This window comes from Astyanax mexicanus, chromosome 19, assembly GCF_023375975.1.
Source record: "Astyanax mexicanus isolate ESR-SI-001 chromosome 19, AstMex3_surface, whole genome shotgun sequence".
Lineage (NCBI taxonomy): Eukaryota > Metazoa > Chordata > Actinopteri > Characiformes > Acestrorhamphidae > Astyanax > Astyanax mexicanus.
The window spans coordinates 396328-422910 of record NC_064426.1 but is presented as its reverse complement, the minus strand read 5'-3'; the positions used below and the strand labels follow the sequence as shown (position 1 = coordinate 422910).

Here is a 26583-nt window from a genome sequence, read left to right as displayed (position 1 = left end):
TCAATCACACACACACACACACACACACACACACACACACACTCACACGCTCACACACACCGCGGCCTATCGGTCTGAAGCGCTGCTGCTGCTGTGTCTGCAGTTCTCAAACTTCGTTAAACTTCGACTCTAAGAGATCACCTGTGGAACATCTGCCCAGGTAAGACTGATCACACACACCTATCAGCTCTCAGAACCCGGGGAACCCTGCAGAACCCGGGGAACCCTTCAGTCAGAACTTTTACAAAAGTCTTCAGTCTTCTGAAAAAGTTCTGTAAAGTTTTTAGAACGTCAACTGAATGTGAAGGTTCTGTAAAGAACCCTTCATTAATGTGGAATACGGTTAGTTAATAAGACATTTATAACAGGTTAATAAGACGTGAATAAGACGTTAATAACATGTGTGAGTGAGTGTGAGTGTGTGTGTGTGCAAATGTGTGTAAACCTTAAAAAAAAACCTTAAATAACCTATAGCTGATGAGGTTCCTGAGTGTCTGGAACCGTTTTAAAATATTACAGAACCAACACACACACACACACACACATATGTGTAATTAACGTTTTATTATTTGCATAATAAAGCCTTAATTAGACATTTGTAAGTGATTTATTCACTACTTTATTCTGTGTTATTAAGTGTTATTGGTGCTTAATTAGGGGTCTGTGATTCATTAAATATTTATTTAGTTCTTTTTAGTGTGTAATTAGTGATGAACAGATCATCACTTTAGAATATGGTGCACATCTCGGTGTATTAGTGATTTATTAAGCCCTTATTAACTCTTCATAAACTCCAGCACAGCCATAACCTTCCCAAACTCACATAGATAAACTCAAACTGCTGCCAATCATACACTAATAACATGTAGAATTAGCTGATAGTTATAATGCTTAATAATCTAATCTGCTTAACAGAGTGCTGACATAACTGTTTATTGTGCACTATAAGATCTAATACAGCCGTTATTAATCAATTACACATAACAGACCCCTAATTAAACACCAATAACACTTAATAACACAGAATAAAGCCTAATAATAAGTAGTAAATAAATAATTTACGAACGTCTAAACGGCTTTATTAGGCAAATAATAAAACATGAATAAGCGCCTAATTTGTGTTGCTTAAAATCAGTGGTGTGCAGTGAGGCCCTTCTAACCCTTCAGAGAATGGGTGACAATAAGTGCATTGTAAATCATTACATAATTTTAAACAGTTATTATTTAATTATAGTTATTGTAAGTGTGAACATTTATTTTATAAATTAACTAAAATAAAAAACAGCAACTAATTCAAAGCATTAGTCATTAGGTATCAGTGATTTTGCAGAAGCGGAACTGCACACCGCTGATTAATATGATTTATTATCACGCAGGTTCTGAGACAATGCTCTAAAATCAGTTCAATTATTTTTTGTACATGAATTTAAAGAATATTTAAAGAAAAATATTGAAAAACATGAAGTTTTAATAATCTAGTACATAAAGTTTGTGTGAGATTTACAGACCCTGCAGATCAGTGGAGATAATTTTAACATGAGAATAAAGAGCTTCAACAGTGAGAGAAACCATCGATTAACAGGTTCTCTCAGTTCTAGAGTATCTGGAACCGAATTAAAGTTTATAGAATCTCCATATAACCTACAGGTTCCAAGATGATGCCATTTTTTAAATGAATTTTTAAATATACATTTATATGATGCAATATAAAAAAAACTTTATTAGCTTATAATAAAGTATTTTATTTAATAATGTGCAGAATCTTCATAAAAAAATAAAGTAAATTACAAATGTGTTTTGAGGTTGTGTTTGTTTATTTGATCACACACTTACTTAAATCATTTTGAAAAACCTTTGAATAAAATCATAATGTTAAGAAATAAAGAGCATACATTAAAGTAATTTGATTTAGTTGAATTTGGAATATTTTTTAAAGATTAAACAAACACAATATAGTGTACAGGTTTCATAATTGTGTAACAATAAAAAAAGGTAAAAACAGTATTTTTTTTTTTTAGTGGTTTAATTTATAATTTCTTTAAATGACATTCCAAAAATTCTTATTAATTAAACTTTTAAAAGATGTTTAAAATATGTGTAATTACATTATTAGATTATATTATGATTATATTAGTGCAGCAACGTTAACATTATGGGTCAATAAAAATATTGTCCAGAGACCAATAAAAAAACCCTTTCTGTTAAATGATGCTGTAAGTTTTGAAGAAGCTGTAAGGATTTAATGTATTTAATGTAGGGATTATAGAAAGATCCAGTAAATCAGGTGACATTGTGTTAATGAAGTTTCTGAGAATAATGAAGATTTGTAAAGATTTAAATCATTTCTGAATGAAGCATCTGTGTTGAATAACTGAAGGCAAAAGGACGAACAAAAATTACGATGATCTCTAGATAGGCCTGTCGTGATAATACATTACATCATCTTTCATACATTAAATCTACATGACCTCACTCTTAAAACTTTATGAATATGAACTTGTTTTCTTTGCATTATTTGAGGTCTGAAAGCTCTGTATCTTTTTATGTTATTTCAGTCATTTCTCATTTTCTGTAAATAAATGCTCTAAATGAGAATATTTTTATTTGTAATTTGGGAGAAATGTTGTCTGTAGTTTATAGAATAAAACAACAATGTTCATTTTACTCAAACATAAACCTATAAATAGCAAAATCAGAGAAACTGATTCAGAAACTGAAGTGTGACCTTCATTTTTTACAGAGCTGTATATAACAGTGAACAGTATTTTAGATAGTTTAAATGCTAAATGATTAATCAGCGCTTCAGTAACTGAAACTCCATAACATTTGTTTAATTCTGCAGTACGATCAAAATAATTAATATATTTCCCAAAACTATGATTAATTACAATGTTTTGTCTCTAAAATGCTGTAACTGCTTTGTTATGCTGTTCTACTGTCATCATCAGTGGAGCTTAATGATCTTTAAATGACAAACAATAATATGATAAAATGATATATATTGTTCATCAAAAAATATTATTTTAGTAGGCAAACTGTTTCACAATTAATATTAATAATTAAGAAACTACTCTACAGTTTACAGGGTTTTTTTGCACAATTCAAACAGAAGAATCAAATATAGAAGTTCCTCAAATCAGTTCTGAAAGTATAAGTATAAGTAAAAATCATAAGCTATAAAAATGAAATACAAATTAGAGAAACACAGAAACGAGAATATGTTGCAGAAGTGACACCAGAGGCAATGCAGCAAAATAAACATCGGAGCCACGGTGCATCATGCAAACAAACGGATAATTATGGTAATGAAAATAAAATTAATAATAAAAATAACTAATAATAATTTAAAAATATATATTTTTTCCTTGTGGGCCGTTTTGCTCAAATATATGTCCAGAAGTTTGTGGACACACCATCCTAATGAATGTGTTTATTCATTATACTGTACATAATGCTTTATAGAGCATTTAAAAGTGTTTATTAAAAGTATAATGAAGCGGGTTTTAGTAACAGCATTACCTTTAAAGGAATGTCTTAACGTTGTACTGTGTAAGGTATTATATATATTTTGTTGCTATAAGTTTTTGTGAGGTAATCTGTGAGCTTATTAGAGTCTTTGTATCATCTGATATTACTCTATGCATGCTTTATAATGCACTTTGATTGCATGATGATTACAGGATTTATAGGTGTATTTTTAAATAATAGCATGACCTTTAGTTTTAGTTTAAGATTTCTTATGAATTTATTCATGAGTTTAAATATAATGTAAAAACGTATTTAAACACTAATACAGTCCAGGTCATACAGAGTAAATCCAATAATAACAGGAATAAAGCTTCAAAGGGTTGGCAAGTAGGCCAAGAATCGGAATAGGATCGGAATAGAATCGGAAAGGCAAAAGTGTAAACATACACAAAAACAGATCAGTAACGGAATAAATAAAACAGATAGACGTGTTGTGTGAGAGCTAGATAAACTAGGTGCTACACTTTCTAATTAACAAACCAGAATAATGGGTGTGTATATATACACACATGTGAGCAGGTGAAAGTAATCAGTAGCTCGGAGAGCAGGAACACCGGAGCATCATGTGATCAGTAGTGTGTGAGACTTCTGGTGTGAGTGCATGCTGGGAACTGGAGTCCATAGAAAAGAGTTTACATCCAGAACAGGCAGGCTGAGAGCATCAGGACTGACAAAGTGCATGCTGTTCTCTGATTGGTCAGCTGTTTTGTGCATCTTTTGCTTTGATATGTTAAGTTTTCTTATGAACACAAAAAAATTAAATAATGAGTTTTAATTTGATTTAATTATGAATTTTAGTAAAGTTAAAATAAAAATCACATAAAATGGAAATAATTCAGCTAGGGTATTCAACAAAGTACTTGAATACAGTAACTAATTACATTTACTTAATTACTATCCAGAACCACCAGAGACGTGGAGGAACTCTGTGAGAGACTGTAGCATCATCGGGTTGTCTGGTTGAGGTATAGATTTATTATCTGAAGCTCTGCAGATGGTCTTCGGTCTTCAGAAGGTTATCAGATCAAACCCAGGCCAAAGTGTTTACGATAAACTGTCCACCCTGCTCATTTCCTCCTCGCCCCCTCGACTCCACCCCCTCAGGGTCGAGAGAGGAGGTGAAAGAGGTTCTGAGCTGTTCTGCTTTACCTGTACAATCCGATCAGCTTTACTGATTATCAGCATATTTGATTGATAATTAATTGTTTATCTAATCAGACCATACCAGTAATCATTTACATATCTACCTGAGAAAGAACTTCATGCTGAGTTTCATAGGAAGCGTCATTTTATTTTTTGTCAATTATATTTATATACAGCTCTGAAACATAATATAAGAGACACTTAAAAATGATGAGTTTCTTTAATTTTACCAAATTAAAAACCTCTGGAATATAATCAAGAGGAAGATGGATGATCACAAACCATCAAACCACCAAACTGAACTGCTTGAATTTCTGCACCAGGAGTAAAGCAGCATAAAGTTATCCAAAAGCAGTGTGTAAGACTGGTGGAGGAAGAGAACAAGATGCTAAGATGCATGAAAAAAAACTGTGATTAAAAACCAGGATTATTCCACCAAATATTGATTATTTCTGAACTCTTAAAACTTTATGAATATGAACTTGTTTTCTTTGCATTATTTGAGGTCTGAAAGCTCTGCATCTTTTTTGTTATTTCAGACATTTCTCATTTTCTGTAAATAAATGCTCTAAATGAGAATATTTTTATTTGGAATTTGGGAGAAATGTTGTCTGTAGTTTATAGAATAAAACAATAATGTTCATTTTACTCAAACATAAACCTATAAATAGCAAAATCAGAGAAACTGATTCAGAGCATGTTAAAGCAGAGGAAGCAGAACTGTGGGGTGGAGGTGGGCTCGTCTGTGGGCAGAACTCTTATTAGTTTCAGGGATCTTTTTCACTTCTGTTGATTCCTTGGAAATAGTTCAGAACCTCCATCTACAGTTATAATCATCAGATGCTCAGATCTAGTTTTTTATTGTTATAACATATATATTTAATCGGTTATGTATTTTTTCATCTGTATTACACTGTAGTTAAATTACAGTACAGTATTACCCCCTATAAACTCCCAGCCTGGATCCATACTATCATTATACCATTATATAATATTTTTTAAAAAGCTGACTGACCACCAGAGCAGCCCAACTTGCAAAGATATATTAAAATGAAGCACATTATAATATCCAAATAATATAATATGCATTTATTGCTTTAACACAAATATTAGAACAAACTTTACCCCTAAAATTATAGTGTCATTTACGTTAATCTATAGGAATAGTCAGGGACAGGCAAGGTCAGTAATGAAAGGTCAGCAGAATCAAGCAACATACTGTACCAGAGTGAGCAGAAAATACAAAATACTGTGGGTCGGCAACTGGAAAGCTAACAAACAACAAAGGGCTAGGCAAAAAGAGTGGTCAAATATACAAAAAAAGGGTTGATAACACAAAGACAGGACCAGGAGTGAATGAATAGAAGGTTGGCGAGTTAGAATGCTGAAGCATCACCTGATCAGGCATGTCTAGGAGGTTCCACACAAGTGCATCCTGGGAAGTGTCCGGAGGAGTGAGTCCGTGGCAGGCAGACAGACAACGACAGGACTGACATTACGACGATGGTTAAGAAACATCTCAACTAATTATCAACTCTCTTACTTTATCTATAATTTTTCTATAGCCTTGGACAACATTTCTCTCGCAGAAAATGAGAACTATTTGAAATAATTAAAAAAGATGCAGAGCTTTCAGACCTCAAATAATGCAAAGAAAACAAGTTAATATTCATAAAGTTTTAAGAGTTCAGAAATAATCAATATTTGGTGGAATAACCCTGGTTTTAAATCACAGTCTTTTTATGCATCTTGGCATCATGTTCTCCTCCACCAGTCTTACACACTGCTTTTGGATAACTTTATGCTGCTTTACTCCTGGTGTAAAAAATCAAGCAGTTCAGTTTGGTGGTTTGATGGTTTGTGATCATCCATCTTCCTCTTGATTATATTCCAGAGGTTTTTAATTTGATAAAATCAAAGAAACTCATCATTATGAGTTTCACAAGCCATCAAACCAAACTGAACTGCTTGAATTTTTGCACCAAGAGTAAAGCAGCATAAAGTCATGCAAAAGCAGTTAGTTATTAGTTTCTAAAAAGACTAATCTTAAACTGATAGAGGATGTTGGTGGTCAGTGAGTGTCCACTTCTTAAACTTGAATTGAAAATATTAAATATAAATGTACTGATTGATTGATTAGATAGATACAGCGGGTGATGGATAGTTACTATGAAAACTGGAGATATAGCCCAATATAGAAAGTTAATGTATATGGAATTCACTGAGTGACTTCCAGTCGAGGTGAAGAAACACGAGTGAAGAGATGAAACGACTGTGTATAAGTGTGTGTGGGGGGGGGGGGGGGGGTGCAGCGTGTTGCTGTGTGCAGGATGTTGCAGTAAACCGCGCTGTGTGTGAGCTTCTATAATTAGTGGCGTCGTCGTTTAGAGCGAGACCCTTCAGCTGCCTCTCACCACAGACTCTCAGACCATCTCCAGCATCCGCACTACTCTATACCAGCACTGCTATAATAACACTCTCAACTAAATACACACTTCTTAAATAACAGTGCTGTTTATATCGATAATATACTGAATGTTTATATGTGTGTGATGGTGTCAGGGCCCTGAATACATCACCACCAACTCCAGAGTCATTTTATCTGCAAAGACATTTTTACACAGACACAGTACTTACCTGGATCCTGTGGAAATGGCAGCGCGCGAGCCACCCGGGTCCTTAAGGTCTGGGTAGAGACCAAGGGGTGTCCTGGGGCAGGGGAGCCTGGGGGTACCTGTGAAAAAGAGAACAGAGAAAATAATACATTAACATTGTAAAATTATCATCAATACTTACCTGGACGTCAAAATGTTTACATGCATGTCATTCTGTTTGTAAATATGTTAATATTGTACATATACAATCATGTATAGTTGTCTTACCCACCTGCCCTCAAGTTAATTACTTGTTGGTTTAGCCGGGGATGGGCTAAAGGTATTTAAAGGCAGGCGGGTACACTATTGGGGGGCTGGTTGAGCGTGGCTGGTATGCCGACGGGAGTTTATTGAGCTGAGTATTAGCATTTGTGGTGGTAGCTGCCAATCCACCGTTAACTCCTACCAGTGTAAAAGGAGTGAAAGGAGGAGTGAAAGGAGGATCTAGTACCTGTTGGTTCCTCTATGCTGGATATAAGATGAGATTGAGAGGGTTGGGTTTGGAGGTTCTACAGGTTCTGTATGGATCCTGCAGCACATTTACCCACAGATGTTGCTACAGCTGGGCCTGTAGATCCTGTAGCTCTACACTCGTAGGTTGAAGCTGAAGCTGAGCCCCAGCTGCTCCATAAATGCTGGATTGGTGATAAATCTGGAGAGCGGGCAGAACGAGGAAGTGCTGCAATCTGGGGGAGACTGTGTTCTTGGGCAACCCTTGCTGTGTGTGGGTGAACATTATCCTGCTGAAAAATGAAAGTTCTGCAGGAGAGAAAGCAGCAACACATGGATCTACAGGATGTTCTGCACAGATCACTGAGATCACTGTTAGTAATGTTCCTCCTATCACTACTAGGAGTGACCGACTCTCACTGTATGAGATGATGCTCCTCAGATCATCAATCACTCCAGCAGTTTACAGTGTGAACTCTTCAGTCCAGGTCAAAGACCTCCAAACTCAAACCTGAACATCATCATCATCAGATCCCAAACACAACCTGGATTCATCCATAAAGACAGGAAAAGGGATCCAGATACAGTCTGAGATATAAATGTAATATTAATACAGTATGTTTCGCTGAATATAACACACTGAAGCATGTTACACTCATAATAACTCATAATTAATAAGACATAACGCTTTTATCTTTTTTCTCTTTTCTCACTGTGCAGAAATCATGGGACAACTCGACCCAATAAACCACTAGACCTCCGATATCCAAGTCAGTGAAGCTCTACAGGTCAGATCAGTGTTATTTAGCTTCCAGGGGATATGGCAAAAGTCATGGGACACAGTACTAGACCCTGTCTTATGACTTATGGCGAGTTTTTAATACATATATAATGCATTACTACTTTTGTTTTTCAGCAAAACGTTAAAACACCAGAGATTTGAATTCACCTTCAATGGGACGCATATCTAGAAAAGGGTGAACGCACACACACACACACCAAACTGTGCGCAAACTGTGTCAGCCCAGTGGGTTTACTGTAAACTTATCCAGGTCACTGTGTGTGTGTGTGTGTGTGTGTGTGTGTGTGTGTGTGTGTGTGTGAATGTTTTTGATCAAATGCAGAGAATGAACAGAAATCTCTCTCCTTTAAAAATGGTGAGTAATACCACATCTCTCTCTTTTTTATTTTGTGTCTTATTAAAAGCTATTCTGCTTTTGTTCTATTGGAGACTTGGGTTTCACATGAGTTACACACTACTACTTCTGTATGTGTAGATCATTAAATATGTATAATAATAATAATAATAATAATAATAATAATAATAATAATAATAATAATAATAATAATAAACTCTTTTATACATTACAATGCAGCTGAAAGTGCTTCACATACAGAAAGAATAAAACCAGAATAAAAAGGTAACATGAAAAAGGAAAAACAACATAGTAAAAATAAAATTAAATTAACAGTTAAGATAAGACAATAGACAATAACATAAAATAATAAAAATAGCAAAACTGTAAAAAGGCCAAATGAAATAATAATATTGCCAGAAGTCTTTATTGTTCAATAGTTCCTCTAACGCTTCTTCTGACCCTCAGGATCATCTGAGCCGAGGCGATCGGTTCAAACCTCGATCTGATCACCACAGCGACTCGGATGAAGGTGATTACCATCAGCCAGAGGAACCTGTGATCCGTTATCCCTTTCCCACTGGAAACCATTTCAACCAAGAGTACGCAGGTAAAATCAGCTCCAGATAAATACACAAAAATCCAGTACATTAATTCACCAGTAACTCAGACAGACTAAAGAACTGGGTCACAGTGGGAACAGTGGGAACAGTGGAACATGTAGATTTAAATGGAGTTATTTTATACATGCTGCAGTGTCTCCCTCTAGAGGAGAATGTGTGTTACTGCAGCGTGAGAATCTGTTAATAACCAGGAAAATAATAAACATTAGTGTGTGTGTGTGTGTGTGTGTGTGTCTGTGTGTGTGTTGTAGACAGACTTCCAATGAGACCAAGGGCTCCTCAGGGCGGGACAGTAGAACCCAGGGTGAGAACCTTATAATCTATCAATCCCATGATCATGTTTGTGTGTTATAGTATAACAGCTCTGAAAAAATAAAGATTTCACTTCAGTTTCTGAATCAGTTTCTCTGATTTAGCTATTTATAGGTTTATGTTTGAGTAAAATGAACATTGTTGTTTTATTCTATAAACTACAGACAACATTTCTCCCAAATTACAAATAAAAATATTCTCATTTAGAGCATTTATTTACAGAAAATGAGAAATGTCTAAAATAACAAAAAAGATGCAGAACTTTCAGACCTCAAATAATGCAAAGAAAACAAGTTCATATTCATAAAGTTTTAAGAGTTCAGAAATAATCAATATTTGGTGGAATAATCCTGGTTGGTTTTTAATCACAGTTTTTTTTTCATGCATCTTGGCATCATGTTCTCCTCCACCAGTCTTACACACTGCTTTTGGATAACTTTATGCTGCTTTACTCCTGGTGTAAAAATTCAAGCAGTTCAGTTTGGTGGTTTGATGGTTTGTGATCATCCATCTTCCTCTTGATTATATTCCAGAGGTTTTTAATTTGGTAAAATCAAAGAAACTCAGCATTTTTAAGTGCTCTTATTTTTTACAGAACTGTATTATGTATTGACCACAGTGTGTGTTTTGTATTTATAGAATCTTCCACCACGACCTCCAAAAAGAACTCCAGGTAACCCCAGGCTGCTCTACCCAACTACACACACCCTGATCAGCCATAACATTAAAACCACCTGCCTCTATGTCCAAACCAGAGTTCACACTAATCCATTCCTGTGTTACACTGTATTCTGTTCGGTTAGTTTTGTTTAGTTTCACACTGCAGTTTAGTGACTGAGCGACTAAACAGCTTTACTAAATCCTGACATCATCACCTATGTGGGCGGAGTCTCTCTATACTTCACACTGATTGGTTTGTAGAATGCTGTCAGTTTTTAGTTTGGACCCAAACAGAACCTGCCTGATGTTCTGCAGACGTTCTGACCCAGTTATTGGTTCTGGTTCAAGTGTTTCAGATTCAGAATCAGTGTTACTCACTTCAGCTGCCAGCGGTTTTAATATTATGGCTGATCAGTTTATTATAAAAGCTTGATTATTTTTATCTAAGCAACCGTCGCTATGCAGACAGTAATACACCCCATAATTTACAAAATTGTGCTTCGACTTCCTCTCAAACAGGAAATGCAGCGCCAGCTATAAACAGAGACCTGAAACCTGGCAGACAGCCAAAGATTACACCAGGTCAGACTGAAGCTCTCTCACCCATCTCTCTCTCTCTCTCTCTCCCTCTCTCACCCATCTCTCTCTCTCTCTCTCTCTCTCCTATCTCTCTCTCCCTCTCTCACCCATCTCTCTCTCTCTCTCTCTCCCTCTCTCACCCATCTCTCACCCATCTCTCTCTCTCTCTCTCTCCCTCTCTCACCCATCTCTCTCTCTCTCTCTCCTATCTCTCTCTCCCTCTCTCTCTCTCTCTCTCTCTCTCCCTCTCTCACCCATCTCTCTCTCTCTCTCTCTCTCTCTCTCTACCTCTCTCACCCATCTCTCTCTCTCTCACCCATCTCTCTCTCTCTCTCTCTCTCTCTCTCTCCCTCTCTCACCCATCTCTCTCTCTCTCTCTCTCTCTATCTCTCTCTCTCTACCTCTCTCTCTCTCTCTCTCCCATCTCTCTCTCGCTCCTATCTCTCTCACCCATCTCTCTCTCTCACTCTTTTAATGTGTAATTCATTTGTTTCGCTGTTTTCTTTCTTTTCCGGTGCAGAAAGACGATCACAGACATTGGGCTCTGAAGAAACGGTAAACACGCAGCACTCTTATACATATATATCACATATATTACCTATATTACATATAACACATATAGTACCTATACTACACTTTGTCAAACAATTACACTATTTTTGCTATTCTATAACTTATCTGCAACACTATAATATTCCTCTATGTGGCGCCAAAACATCATCAGAGCTGTGAATATGGTACAGTATCTGTTATCTCCACTAAAACATCACATGACTTTTGCCATGTCAGTGTTTATGCAAACTAAGGTGTTAAATGTCATCGCTTAGCCAAACCTGTTGCAGTTATATATTATACATATATATCTAAAATTGTGTGTTGTGTTTACTAAAATTACTATTTATAATAATATTATATTTATTTTCCAGACTTCAAAGCATCCGCCAAGGTAAAGAACTCAAATCATCATATTTATACCGTAATACATATATACCAGTCTGAGCTTTTATTATAGAATTTATATAATAAATGTGTGTGTGTGTGTGTATGTGTGTGTTCCAGGCCAGTGAAGTCTCTCCCGAGGGACCCGGTTGGTAAGTTCAGCCCCCCAGCAGCGCTGCTCCAGCCATACGACGAGCCTGGCCACTCCCCCCCACACAGAGCCCCGCCCACTGCACCTCAGCGGCTGCCACACAACAACACAGACACCTGTACAGAGTAAGTAAACAACACACACACACACATACACACACAGTGCCTTATTGGGTTTGTGCTGCTGTGTGTTCATGTGTGTGTAATAAGTGGGGGTGTACGATCGGCTCGGCACAGCGCCTGTGTTACCGAGATAGCGATGAACGTCTGACTGTTGGCGTCTGTCTAGGTTGTATTCAGTCAGTGGAGCTCCTGTGTTTTCTGTTACCAAGATAAACAAGATAAAACTCCAGAAATGTACCTGAACACACCTCATTTCCAGAACACCACGCCCATCAGTGTAGATATATTCAGAAGATGTATTTGACTGTCTCTGAAGGGAGAATATTGTTGCTGTAAGATCTGTAAGAGCAGACAAAACGTGAAATACAGTATCTTGGGATCATACTATCTGTAACCAATTAAAACACTGCTAGAAACGCTGTTAGAAAGAGAAGAAACTCTGCATTATTTATTTGCACTTTTCATGCTGTACATCTAAATCAGTACAGTTTTTACATCACTGATGTTTTGTTCTCTTCCAGTCGATCCAGTCCTGCAGGCATTGAGAATGTAAGTCTAGTCTATTCTAAACTCTATAATTACATTAATAAATAAATAAATAAAGCAGCTCTGTTTAATGATATCACACTCATAACCACTTTCTTCTTTCTGTGGGTCTGACTGGCAGGTGAACAGCAGATTTCTGGGTAAGTTCTGATTCATGATCAACAAAAAACATTTATCTAGAAAACTGGAGAAATAGTTTATCAATCAGAAAACATCATCAGTGTTTTATTATAGTAAACTCTAACTAAACATGTCCTAGTTTTATGTCCCAAGATTAGCATTGTTAGCAATTCCAGTTCATAGCAAAGCTTTATGCAGGATTTTACACATACAAACTGTTAAAACCAGTCTCAGATACACTTTTACTTGCTCTGTGAAAATAATCTGAATTTCAGTATTTAACTCTATTAAACTCTATTAAACCCTGTAACAGGTTTAAACACTGACCTGCCCCACAGACTCTCTCTGGATCTGGAGTCACATGACCTGGAGAGAAGGTACGCTGTTCTATAACCCAATTAATAAAACAAAACTTAAATAAATACAAATAATTCAGTTACTGATATTAATCTCTCCTTCTTTCTCTTTAATCTAAAACAGCTTAGAACAAACAAAGAATGCCAGAGGTAATATTTAATTTATTTAAATTTCACTGTATTTAACTCTATCTAATGAATGATTTTATTCAGATATATTAAGATGTGAAAATGCACACATACATTTTGTCTATTAGAAGAGAAGAGTCTGTTAGCTCCATGTTTACACCCGTGTTATTGAGTTATATAGTGTTATTGAGGTGTATAATGTTATTTGGTTATATAGTGTTATTAAGGTGTATAGTGTTATTGAGGTGTATAATGTTATTGAGTTATATAATGTTATTGAGTTATATAATGTTATTGGGTTATACAGTGTTATTGAGTTATATATGGTGTGTAAATGAATCTGCCGTTGCTTCACTGAAGCTCTTTGAATCAGTTTTAAATGATCAGTGTTTGAATAAAACAGGGCTTCTGTGTAAAACTGCTCGCCTTCTGATTGGCTCTCGGTCTGTTTGTTTGCATATCACTTTACTGTGTTTGCGTAGCAGTGAGTAAATATCTCCTCTCAGCCAGACAGAGATTAAACGTAGAGTTACATCACGAACTGGTCAGGACGAATACAGAATAAATGCTTTATAGTATATTAGTTTCAATCTGATCAACAAGATCGTTTTAAGATAATCATTTTAAAGATTGAATGAAGTTACACTTATATAGCGTTTTTCTAGACACCCAAGAAGCCCTCTAGAAAACCCTTTACAATGACATTTTTTTTTACACACAACCATTTATTCTCAGCACTTGTCAGAGAGAAGCAGCAGCCAATAGCACACAACATACTCTCAACCGGAAACAACCGTCCTGAGTTGATGTTCAGATGGGTCACACTGTAAACTCAATGAAGGCAGTCTGAGACAAAACGATTGGTCTGGGAGAAGGGGCGGGTCTAACACATCAGTAATAAGTGAATGTGGCTCCGCCTCTCTTTTCTCAGACTCTGGCTGCATATTTAAAAACCCATGTTGTTTTATAGAAGCAGGGTGTTTATGTTTTCTAGAGTAGACCAGCTGGACCATCAAACTCAAGATTTCCTTCAGCTAGTTAAGGATATATAACTCAGTATATTATAATAAATCAATTATAACTCAGTATATTATAATAAAGAGCCACCAGAGCTTTAACTTCAGACTGGGTTAAAGCAGGACTGATATCTGATGGGGCTTTGTGATGGTAAACGATAAGTGAGTGGTTGATTCTGTTCGAGTTTTTTTGTTGGGTTAAGGTCAGTTACAGTGTGTTGGTTTGAGGTGGAGGGGATTGTGAAATGTTGTGGGCAAGGTTAGTGTGTGTATTAGTGTGTGTATTAGTGTGTGTAATAGTGTGTGTGTTAATGTGTGTATTAGTGTGTGTATTAGTGTGTGTATTAGTGTGTGTAATAGTGTGTAAGTGTGTTGTGTTTCTGCTAGTGCAGATTCAGGGCGACGGCAGCATCACGAGTGGCCTCAGGCTAAAGGAGATGCCAACCACGCCAGCTACACCGGGCACAGCAAACCAGTGGAGGTGGAGTACTCACATACACACACACACACACACACACACAATAATTATATACAGCTCCAGAAAAAAATGAATCAGCTCTGAATCTGAAAATATCGTCATTTAGAGCATTTAGAGCAGACCCCAAATAATGCAAAGAAAACAAGTTCATATTCATAAAGTTTTAAGAGTTCAGAAATAATCAATATTTGGTGGAATAATCCTGTTTTTTAATCACAGTTTTTCTTCATGCATCTTGGCATCATGTTCTCCTCCACCAGTCTTACACACTGCTTTTGGATAACTTTATGCTGCTTTACTCCTGGTGTAAAAATTCAAGCAGTTCAGTTTGGTGGTTTGATGGTTTGTGATCATCCATCTTCCTCTTGATTATATTCCAGATTATATTTTTAATTTGATAAAATCAAAGAAACTCAATATTTTTAAGAGCTCTCTTATTTTTTTCAGAGCTGTATATACAGGTATATATAAATATACAGTGTGTGTGTGATGATCTGTTGTTGTTGTGTGTGTTTGATGGATTCAGGCTCCTGATAAGCAGGACTGGTATGTTGGAGCTTTCAGTCGAGTAGAAGCAGAGCATGCTCTTCACCTGGTGAACCAGGTAAACCTTTAAAATGTTGGGCTTGTGTTGTTTTATTTCATAGAAATGTTCTAACATCAGTTTCCTGAGTTCTCGTGTTTTTTGTGTGATTTTATTCGTAGGAAGGAGCTTATCTAGTGCGCGACTGTTCCAGGAACACTACCAACGAGCCCTACGTCCTGGCCGTCTTCTACGAGAACAGAGTCTTCAACATCCAGATCAGATTCTGCCAAGAAACCAGCAAATACTCACTGGGAACCAGAGTCAAGACCAACGATGTGAGTCCAGAGCATACACACTGTAACACATATTCACTGTGATAAAAACTAGTTAAACAGCCAAAGGTTTCTTGGTTTATCCTAGCGCCTAGACCCGGCCTGAGCCCGTGCATGTTCTGCCCAGGCCCAACCCGACCCATAAACTGGCATTTTGAGCCCAAATTAAACCGACATTTGTTTTAGTAAGTAGAGCGTTAAAACTCAGCTTTTTGAACACATTTTGGGGCTGCTTCCATAAGTGAAATCTGTTCAAAATGATATTAATTAACAATACACTGTAGAAGCATAGATATATTATTTAAGAACAATGTTTATGAAGAACAGATTAAAACACACAATGCGAACAATGATCCACAGCCCTAAACATAGGAAAACAATGATGTATGAATGACTTTCCTCTGATTTAATATAATTAAACATTAAAAGTAAACCATGACATGCATATTTTAACTTTGAAGGGAATTAAATGACCACTAGTGGCTACTTACTGTAATACATATTGAATTTTTTATTATTTAGAGCTTTCTTTTATATTTAGTATATTTGAGTTTCCATCTCATTACTTTGAATCCATTCCATTAGTCCAGTTTAGTTTTGACCCTGTTTTTAAAACATAGAAGAACAGCCCCCCCCCCCCTCTTTACAGGAGTATTAATACAGAATCATTGAATTCTATAAAATGCTGCTGAAATGAAGAGGTTTTATAAAACTTGCTATAAATAAACGTTTTTATTTTGTATTTCAGACGTTCGACTCGGTGGCAGAGATCATCAAATTCCACTCTATCTTCCCCATCGTCCTCATCGATGGGCGTAACCCCTCCCCCACAACCCAACCCAAGAGACACTGCATCCTCCTGTATCCAATCACATCGCAGGACATGAACCAGCTGCTGAGTTAAACCCAGACCAGCCCAAGTACCCGGACCTGGATCAGCTGGATTCACACGGACAGAAAACTCCCAGAATCCACCAGAACTTCAGAGAACTTATTTTATTAAAGCAGATCAGAACACAAGAACACGCCTGCTGTTAAACACAACACAAACAATGTATAAACAAGAAACATCCCATAAAAAATAAAGGATTTAACATCTGAATCAGAACTCCTCAGCAGAGCCAGGCCTTTGATTAAGACCCGAAATAAGACTTAAGACTTGGTTTATAAAATAACTTAATTTTAAACAAATTAAATAATTTAGCATCAACGTAAATGACCTGTCACATCACTGCCCAGTTTCAGTCATATAATAACATGGTTCAAGGGGTTCAGGGGTGTAATGATACAACAGTTTTTATAGTATAAATAAGTGAAGTGGCTAAACTGAGGCCTAATCCCACTTTAGCACTTTACAGTTAAAGGCTAATGCTAGCACACTAGTCAGGATATGCCAACATGATACTGTAAATTTTCCCATTTCATATATATAAAAAAACAAACTTGTTTTCACAGCGTTGTTGGTTTAATACCCCATGTACAGGTGGCGCTGTTCCATTGCATGGTACCTACACTACACAACTCTACAGGTACTACAGGTACCTGGTACATTTACCACTGATAAAACTCATTTGTCCCAAAACGTAGCTGATAACATTTCAGAACACTGGTACTAGATCCTTTTCAGAGTGACGACACAGTAACAGTGCAAACCGATGAAATGGATCTGACCAATCAGATTAAAGTACAGCATGGCTAAGATTATGCTCCTAAAGTTGTGCAGGGTTCAACACCCCATTCACTGATGATGTTTTACAATAGAACTGCTTCTGTTAAAAAAAAATTGTTACTATGTCATCTTCAGAGCAACAACACAAGTTGGGGTTCTCTCTGGCCAATCAGCACTCACATTTTAGTCCCTACCCAGCTCTTAAAAAAGTACCTGGCTCCAGGTACCAGGTAACAAACTTGAATAAGCAAAAAACAGAAAAGTAACGGAAATGAAAAGCTAAAAAAAATAATGGATAAAGTTGAGTCGAGTAGTGTAGATTCCATGCATCTTTCTTTGCTCTAGGGGGCGCAATAACACAACAAGAATACATTAAAAGAACAATCTGGGCAGGGAGGGCATGGACAGGCTTGACATCTTTAGACTTCTGCTAATCTCCCAAAATTCAAAAGTATAGATAGGGAATGTTCCATTAAGGCACTCAAAGAACAAAAGAACAAAAAAAAAAAAAAACAGTCTGAACTCAACACTCAAACCTCAGTCACGGGGCTTTAAGGTACAAAAACGTACAAGTAACACCAACATATTTACACTGTGCTAGCTGGCACTGTATTTACATCTGTACAGGAATCAGTGCAACATCTGCACGACTGGATGCAACACTTTATTGCCTTAAAATGTACGATATGCACTTAAAGCACAATATAGAACACATTCCTGCCTGTATTTACTGGAGGGACATCAGCTCAGACAAGGGTACGGTTTGGTCAAGTTACGTTTTCACGTGATTTGAGGTTACGTTTATAAACAAGTAAAAGTGGCACAAATATGCAATCGATCTGTGTTTAGCACAAATGTGATCGCAAGAGGGTAAATGTTATAGTGCTGCAGAAAGTAAAGAAACCAAGGATACAAACTAAAGAAGTGGGCGTGAATAGACACTGGAACTGCTCGATAGCTCCTGTGATTATAAGGAAGATGAAACCGAAACTTCTTGGGAAGCTCTGATCTTCAGAGGATGAGTGTCAGTTTAGGAACGAGAACTGTCCAGACCAATGTCAGATTTGAGCCACTTTGCCTGCTGTATGAACGTAAACCAAACGTCTCCAGGTTGGACAGGAAAGCTCTAGGCTATCCTAAACATACTGGTAAATTTCCAAACAAGTTAAACCAAACACTGGGAGGATTTCTGTTATTCTGAATTGTTACCCAAACCAACCGGGCCGAAACCATCTCTCAAAGTGTTCAGTTATGTAGTCACTCTACAGTCTCAATTACATACTATGGAAGTAGCGTAGATTCAGTACCAGTCGAAGGTTTGTACACAGCTTCTCATTTAATAGATTTTCTTTATTTTTATTAATTTCCACATTGTCTCTAAACACTGAAGCCCAAAATAAAATTAAGGAATAAACACTGACGTATTTGGGTTTGAGTGCAGTGAAGGAACAGCAGCTCAGCACCTCTGGAACTTTTCCAGGTTCTACAGCAGGATGCTAACTGAGAGAATGCCAAGTTTGGACAAAGATGTTATCAAAGCTAAGGCTGCTACTGTGAGGAATCTATGTATTAATGTATTGCACTCTTGCACAATACAAAAGAAAACATTTGAATGGGAAAGGGCTGTGTACAAGACTTTAACTGGTGCAGTATGTAATCATTATGCAGATCACTCTACATTCAATGGTACTGCTGACACTAATGCTGGCACATTACAAAAACAGTTTTTTTACCTAACTGAAATATTTACACCTTTTCAAAATATATATATCATACATAACGCTTGTTCAGACTTCATTTATAGAATATAAATGACATGAGGTAGGTCACCAAACCAAAGGTCACAAAAGTTGACAAAATCTACTGATACTGTAGTGATAGAAATGATAGAAATGTAGTGAAATATTGGAAACAGCGGTTGAATACTGCTGATAATAAAGGTGCCTTGACAGGTTGTAAAGATGCAAGTTAAAAGTATGCAAAACAATTTTCTTTATATAAAACATGGGACAAAACTTATACCTTAAGTTTCCATGTACACAAATATACAAATTTTTGAAACCATCAAGCAGATCCATCTAGGGTTCTTGCCCTTTAAGCAGCGTTTGAACTATAGAGCAGTGCGCTGTACAGTAGTACATTTACAGTTTGTTTAACAGCTTGGCATCCGGTGAATACTGCAAGTCTTTTACTTGTTTATTCGATCAGGCAATCGTTCTTTCAGAGACGCCTTTCAGGACAAGTTCTGTTACCTGGTATGTCTGTCCCTCCACTTTCTTTAGTTTCATTTTGAGCGAGGGACACTGGTTCACAAGTTTGTCGGGAGTGGTTTCTGGCTGAGTATGGGGACTGGGGGAACAGGCTACCCAGCCATAATCCTGAACACTGACATTGTCCACCTGAAACAGAGGGTTTGGATGGTTCAGAACCACCACAGGTTGGTTTGGGGCAGGACCTTTGACCAGCTGGTCCTCTTTCAGCGGGGTTAACCACAGTTTTCTAACTTTGCCATTTACTAAAACCTCATGTCTCTTTAACGTGGCCTTAGATGACTTGTGTTTCTTTTTCCTTTTCTTCTCTTTTTTACGTTTTTTAGATGAAGGTTGTATGTGGAAGCTTGCAAGGAAGGGATGTTGGTCTTGACCCAAATCCTTGTTTTCGGTTTCAGATCGTTTACGCTTCAAAATGAGCTTAATGGCCCTCCCCTGCATATTTTGCTGGTTTGATGTGCAGCACAGAACAGGTCTTGCCGTTATGCTTTCCTCACTGACTGCTTTCTCTGGAACGATCTTTGCCGATTCTAAAAGTGAGTAGAAATCCAAACTGGGAATCCTGGGCAAAGCTACAGTAGGATTCATAGCTAACGTGAGTTGACCCTCTCTCTGTTCAGGAAAACTGTTCTCCAAAAGAGAGCTGGATGGTGTTGAAAAGATGCTTTCACTCAATAGTTTTTCCCCCTTTAGTTGATCAGGGAAAGCAGCTGTCCGTAGAGCATCTGCTGAAGGACCACATACTTCTGGGATAGTCGTACTCTTCAGAACATTTAGGGAGGGTTGAAAGCTTTTGTTGTCATTGTCAAACTTTGCAGGTACCTTGGTATCTTCTAATACGCATTCCTTCCTTTTCTTTAGTTTCTGACCAGGTTTTTGGATGTTGTCAGTCAACAGTCTAGTGTCCTCTTCTGTTTTCAAGTCTTTTCTACAGACTACTGAGTTATTGAAATTTTCCACACTTCCCTTGGACCCTGAATCTCTTGATGCCTGGACCCCCACAGCAGGTTCACCCAAGACTCCTACTTTGGTCCGAATGCCAGTCGGAGCTGCATTAGGGCTCGGGCACAATGAGAAAACTGATGAAATTACAGGAAAGCCTTGACCATTAGGTTCCACATTTCCATGTTTGTTGCGTTTCGATGTTTGTAAAGAATTGGGATTACAACCAAGATCTTTAACAGCAGCATTCTTATTGCCTGCACTCTTAGGCATGGTATGTCCTCTAATGTGCACCGGTTGTACTTGAGTTACCAGGTCTGTAGCCTTTGCTGTATTTTTATGTCCAGTTGAAGGCTGCTGTGTGACTTTATGGGATTCTGAAGCCACTGACCTTGATACACCATGGAACCTTCCACTTAAAGGTCCTGGTGTTGGTGTTACAGTTATCTTGGAACAGGTTACTTGCTCAATTACATCAGGCTCATCTTTGACATTTAAATCCACTGTTACTGTGGAGGGTTCCTTCCGATGGACTCCTTTGAATCGAGGCTCAGGAAGGATATTAGTCTGGGAGCTTGATCTCTGTTGACGATCATCTGTAGCAACCTTACACTTGAAAGACAGCCGGCTACTGTCTACAGTGGTACACTTTGAACCTCCCAGCTGAGGTCCACTCGGCTGCTGTGGGACTACTCGGAGCTCCAGTTCTCGACCCCCAGCCCCATTTTTCACCTCCACCAGTTCAACAAGGCATCCGGCAGGGATGGTAATCTCTTCAGGACATGACACTGTCAAAGGTTTGTTGTGTTGAATTGGCTGGTTCAAAGTTGATAGCATTTCCACTTGCATATTGGACTGGGTACTTGGTGGGAGCTTCTCTGGAGGTTTCACGAGGACGTTGGGATGTGTTTTCACAAGGATGTTGGGTCGGGTTTTCCGTCGATTAGTGAAAGACGGTGCACCTTGTCCGAACCGCTCAACTGGTGAACTGGGATATGGCCCAGTTGGAGCAGACCTTTGTACTGCATGGGCCACTGGAATATTTCGTGCAACTCCTGAATTTGCTGTCCTCTGTGCTAGCAAATTTGCTGGCACATTCCGGGCCTCAAGATCCCTTTGCCCAAGCAAGGCCACTGGGTTGTTGAGAAGCGTCTTCAGATGGGTGTTGTTTCCAGCTTCTAAATCGATCACATTGTTTGGAGCGGCTTTGGACTGAAGGATGATCTTCTCCATGGTTGCACCCACTTGACTTTGAAACATAGGTTTTTGCTGAATGCCATGATTCGCAGACAGACAGATGACCTGACTATTTGCGAAAGTGTTTGACTGAATGACCGTCTTCTCTGCAGTAGGTCCCGCTTGACTTTGAACAAAAGTGTTCTGCGGAACGGAATGGTCTGCAGAGAGGCATATGACCTGATTGTTTGTGGCTGTTTTTGACTGAATGACCGTCTTCTCTGCAGTAGGTCCCACTTTTTGCTGACTGGTCCGATCAGCAGGGACACTAACGTGAACTCTGGGAATCGCACTAAGAGTAGGGGCTATTCCTGCTGAAATTTTTCCACCAAGTCTGAAAAGTACTTCGTTCTTTGCAAAGTTTGGTGGATTAATAATGCCATGTGTTTGAGCTTTGCTCATAGTGTGACTAGTACTGGCCACACTGTAGGGTGTCCCCACAGCCTTAGTAACAGGAAGGATGCAGGTTGCACTGGTAACCGACTGGGCAGTTGTATTGCTGATCACATGGGTCTGGTTACTGGTTGTTTGTTCCACAGGTCCGACAACAAGATAGGGTGCAGTGGTTCTAGGCTGACTTGCACTGGGTAAGACACTGAACACATTTCCCGCTGTGTGACTCAAGTTTACATTTTGTACAGGTTCGGTCAATGTTCGTGAAGTGGCAGGGCACAGATCAGCAGTTTGTTGTTGGGCCAGATGTTCCCCCTTTGCAGTAGGCAGAGCAAAATTAGTGGTAAAGCTTCCACTTGCAGGCTTCCCATGTATCCTTTGAATGTGCTTGACCATGTAGTCCCTCCGAACCGCTCCATACGGACACCAGTTACACCGATAGGGAAAAGCTCCTTTGTGAGTAACACTGTGCCGCTGGGACTCCACTCGGGAGTATGAGACGTGGTTGCACAGAGTGCAAGTGAAGGTGACCTCCTCATGATTAGCCACATGCCTTTCAAACAGCTCAATGTCCTTGGTCGAGAAGCGACATTTCTCACAACAAAGTCTCTTATTAAAGTCTTTGGCAACCTCTTTGCACTTGTTTTGCACAAACCAGATGAAGTTTTGTTGCAATCCCTCTGAACTCATGTTTAACAAAAATCCAGCAGCCAAAAAATCCTTGCTGCTTAAGTATTGTCATTACTTTTGCTGTGCAAAAGTCTTCAGTCTGGTTTAGCAGGTACTATGGCAGTCCATATGCGGAAGCCCCAAGGGATGGACACCTCCAGTTCATCTAAACAATGTAAGAAGAAAAGAAGACAAAAAATTTAAAAGGTGTAACTGGCAGGTTGTATGAAATTGACAAACCAAACAGTTAAATGGCCTATGACTTATGACAAGCAGGCATGCACCAACTTGAGATCTATCTAGTTGCTGCAAAAGGAACTGTGCAGAGTTACTGTAGTAGTAGCAGTAAACATATTGTTAACATCAACTACAGAAATAACATCTAATCAATATCAGTAAACATCTGGCCAACATAAACTAGAGAAGTAAATATTTAGTCTGCGTCAGCTACAGTATCTTTTTAACATATTCTAGAATAGTACATATGCAGTAAATGTCATTTAAAAATAAATATATGAAATCTAGTACACAACAAAGTAATAACTATTGTTCATGTCAGTAGTAAATGTGTGGTAAACATCTACTACATCTTTTAGAGTACTAAGCATCAACTAAACATCAACTGGAATAACATACATAAAGTTAAAATAATAGGAATTATGTAGGTAACATCAGATTATATATTGCTAACGTATACACTGGCATCTTGAATCAACATAACATCACGTAGAACAATTAAGCAGCCAGCTAAGATCTAGATAATGCAGCAGACTACCTGACCTCTATTTAACCACATTTAGAGTAAATATATGTAACCTTACATAATAATAAACATCTAGTTAGCATTTAGCAAATGTCAGCTAACATCAGCCAGATTAACTGACATGACTAGAGTACTTTTACATATCAGGTAACATTATAACATCTAATTAACATTATCTCAGGTAGAAAGAATGTAGTCAAACAAAACCCTCATTCCAATTCTAGTCCTTAATACTTACAATTTTTAAATTGTAATTAAAATGTATTTTAAATATTGAAAAATATTTCACTACAAACTTTTTTTTTTAAATGAATAAAAAATAAATGTACTGTTTTTTTTATATTACTAACCAATAAGCAGAGTTCTTTTCCTGATTGAGTTGTGACGTGGGAAATTTCATTATCACCATGTTATTACGATTATAACCACCTTGTTATGACAAATGTAATCATTTTATGCATGTTCATTTCACTAGATGTGATAATTTGTATGCATGGTTATTTTATTAGATGTGCTTAATCACACTTAATATTCACAGTGGTAATTCACTTCATATTAAGCTCGTTTTGCAGAGTTACTCTTTAGGTCATTCCAACATTTGTGTACGTGCTAGCTAGCAGAGAAACCTTGTCTGATAACCATTTTGGGTAAACACCAGGATGTGAACGTGAAGAGGTTATGCTGACATTTCTGACGAGAAACAACCCTAACAACTCTGTCTGGGAACAGAAGAAGTTTCTGTCTTGGGATAGAAGGGAGATTTGAAGGATGCCGTTGCAAGCGGAAACCCTATGTCCATATATGGTTTACGGTTCCGGATACAGCGGAGCGGGGATAAATAATGGCTCTGAGAGACTGTTACTCTCAGAGCACTTTCAGAGCGTGATGATTTCATGACTGATTGTACTCTCAATAATCTGCATTAATAAAAACTTGTTACTCATCTGACACGACTCAGAACTTAATATTTGTCTTTATTAATCGTCACAGGTATTTCCACCACAGTTGCAGAATGTTTTGTTGTGGATTAATAAAATTAAGCTTCTATAAAATTAAGCTTCTATGTTAAAATATTTCACAAAGCCAATTAAAGAAAAACAAGAATTTAATGTAAACGGTGAGAACTCTAGGAGAACGAGGGAACCGGATACTGTCTCCTGCTACAGGAGTGGTGGTGGAATGCTGAAGTGGGGGGTTGGGTGTGTTTTGTTTACAAAGGACATTGCCCTGCTACCCAACACACACAAACACAAACACACACACACACACACACACACACACACACACCTCAACCCAACTAACCAAACCCAACACACACACACACTACCCAACACACACTACACAGATCAAGACACTACTCAACCCAACTAACCAAACCCAAGACACTACTCAACACAACTAACCAAACCCAACACACACTGCTAAAATAAAATAACCAACCCAAACACACTAACCATTAACTAATCTAACTCAACACACACTACTCAACCCAATATACTTAACCAACACAAATAACCTAACCAAACACACTATTTAACCCAACAAACCCACACACACTTCAAGCCAAATAAGCAAACCCAACACGCACTACTCAACCCAACTAACCAAACCCAAGACACTACTCAACACAACTAACCAAACCCAACACAAACTGCTAAAATAAAATAACCAACCCAAACACACTAACCATTAACTAATCTAACTCAACACACACTACTCAACCCAATATACTTAACCAACACAAATAACCTAACCAAACACACTATTTAACCCAACAAACCCACACACACTTCAAGCCAAATAAGCAAACCCAACACACACTACTCAACCAAACTAACTAAACCCAAGTAAACGAACCTGGCCCAACACACTAAACCCAAAATACCGTACCCAACACACAATACTTAACCAAACTAAACTGACCTAACCCAACACACTACTCAACCCAAAATACCTAAGGCAACCCACATTAGCGTATCCAAAAATAACTAACTCAACACACTGCTAAACCCAACACTCACTACACAGTTCACAAGCAACACACTGTCCAACACACACACACACTACCCAACACACACTACCCAACACACACTACCCAACACACACTACCCAACACACACTACCCAACACACACTACCCAACACACACTACCCAACACGGGCATAGCATTCACCCTCGTGTGCTTCAGCGCGTCGCTGAAGCGCGTGCGGGGGGGCTCTCTACCGAACACCGAGCACCCGCCGCTGCAGCCACACACACACACACACCGCCATTGTTTGTAGCGCGAGGTCGCCATGACGAGAGCCCGCCCTGCCCCCCTCCGCCGCCGCCGCACCCGCACCGCGGCACAAACCGCGCGCGCACTCACCTCTTCCTCCACCACGGGCTCGTGCACTCGGTCATGCCGGCCGTAATCCGTCGTTTAACGCGATCCGGGTATTTGTTTATCCGCACACGGCGCTCCGTCGCGATAAAACCGCTCGCGCTGGGTCTGCGGAATCGCTCCGCGCTGCACGAACGCCATTGGCTGCGCGCGCTGCTGCAGTAGAGCTCTACACAGTCACGAGCTCCCAGTTAACCCTGCGCGCGCCGGAGCGCGGACTGCCCGGGGTTTACTGCGGGGTCCGGGGGGAGGGGTGTTCACTCCGCGCTGGAGTGAGTTATAGAGTGTTTAGCGGCGGGGTAAAGAGTGTGAGTTACCCCTGCGCGCGCGCCGGAGTGTGTGTACTGTTTTTAAGGGTTCTCAGAACTGTTTTAACCCCCCTAACTAGTCACGTGTCAGAGTGAGTGTGTAACACGTGTGGGTTAACCCTGTTCTGTCCAACCATGTGATCCTAGTGA

The 26583-nt window shown here is 38.5% G+C and overlaps 2 protein-coding genes across 6 annotated transcripts; one reads left to right on the top strand and one right to left on the bottom strand.

The window, feature by feature from the left end:
* Positions 1-16908, top strand: LOC103021912 (cytokine-dependent hematopoietic cell linker). 4 transcript variants are annotated; one of them, XM_022676700.2, is made up of 19 exons: positions 2-160; positions 8496-8545; positions 8692-8752; positions 8900-8932; positions 9380-9521; positions 9786-9838; positions 10486-10519; positions 11026-11088; positions 11606-11640; positions 12012-12031; positions 12145-12300; positions 12819-12846; positions 12965-12983; positions 13277-13340; positions 13444-13469; positions 14857-14945; positions 15469-15546; positions 15648-15803; positions 16549-16908. In XM_022676700.2, the coding sequence occupies exons 4-19, from the start codon at positions 8903-8905 to the stop codon at positions 16702-16704; spliced, it is 1149 nt and encodes a 382-aa protein (XP_022532421.2). In that variant the 5' UTR covers positions 2-160; positions 8496-8545; positions 8692-8752; positions 8900-8902; the 3' UTR covers positions 16705-16908. The 4 variants fall into 4 exon arrangements, with proteins under 4 accessions (XP_049323726.1, XP_049323725.1, XP_022532421.2 ...); XM_022676694.2 differs by having other exon boundaries at positions 8496-8563; XM_049467769.1 differs by having other exon boundaries at positions 1-160; positions 8692-8932.
* On the bottom strand, positions 16782-26548 carry LOC103022214 (uncharacterized). 2 transcript variants are annotated; one of them, XM_049467757.1, is made up of 2 exons: positions 26111-26548; positions 16782-23145 (listed from the first exon to the last, which is right to left on the bottom strand). In XM_049467757.1, the coding sequence occupies exon 2, from the start codon at positions 22998-23000 to the stop codon at positions 19674-19676; it is 3327 nt and encodes a 1108-aa protein (XP_049323714.1). In that variant the 5' UTR covers positions 23001-23145; positions 26111-26548; the 3' UTR covers positions 16782-19673. The 2 variants fall into 2 exon arrangements, with proteins under 2 accessions (XP_049323714.1, XP_007260358.3); XM_007260296.4 differs by lacking the exon at positions 26111-26548 and adding an exon at positions 24093-25826.
* Between the last annotated feature and the right edge of the window lie 35 nt (positions 26549-26583).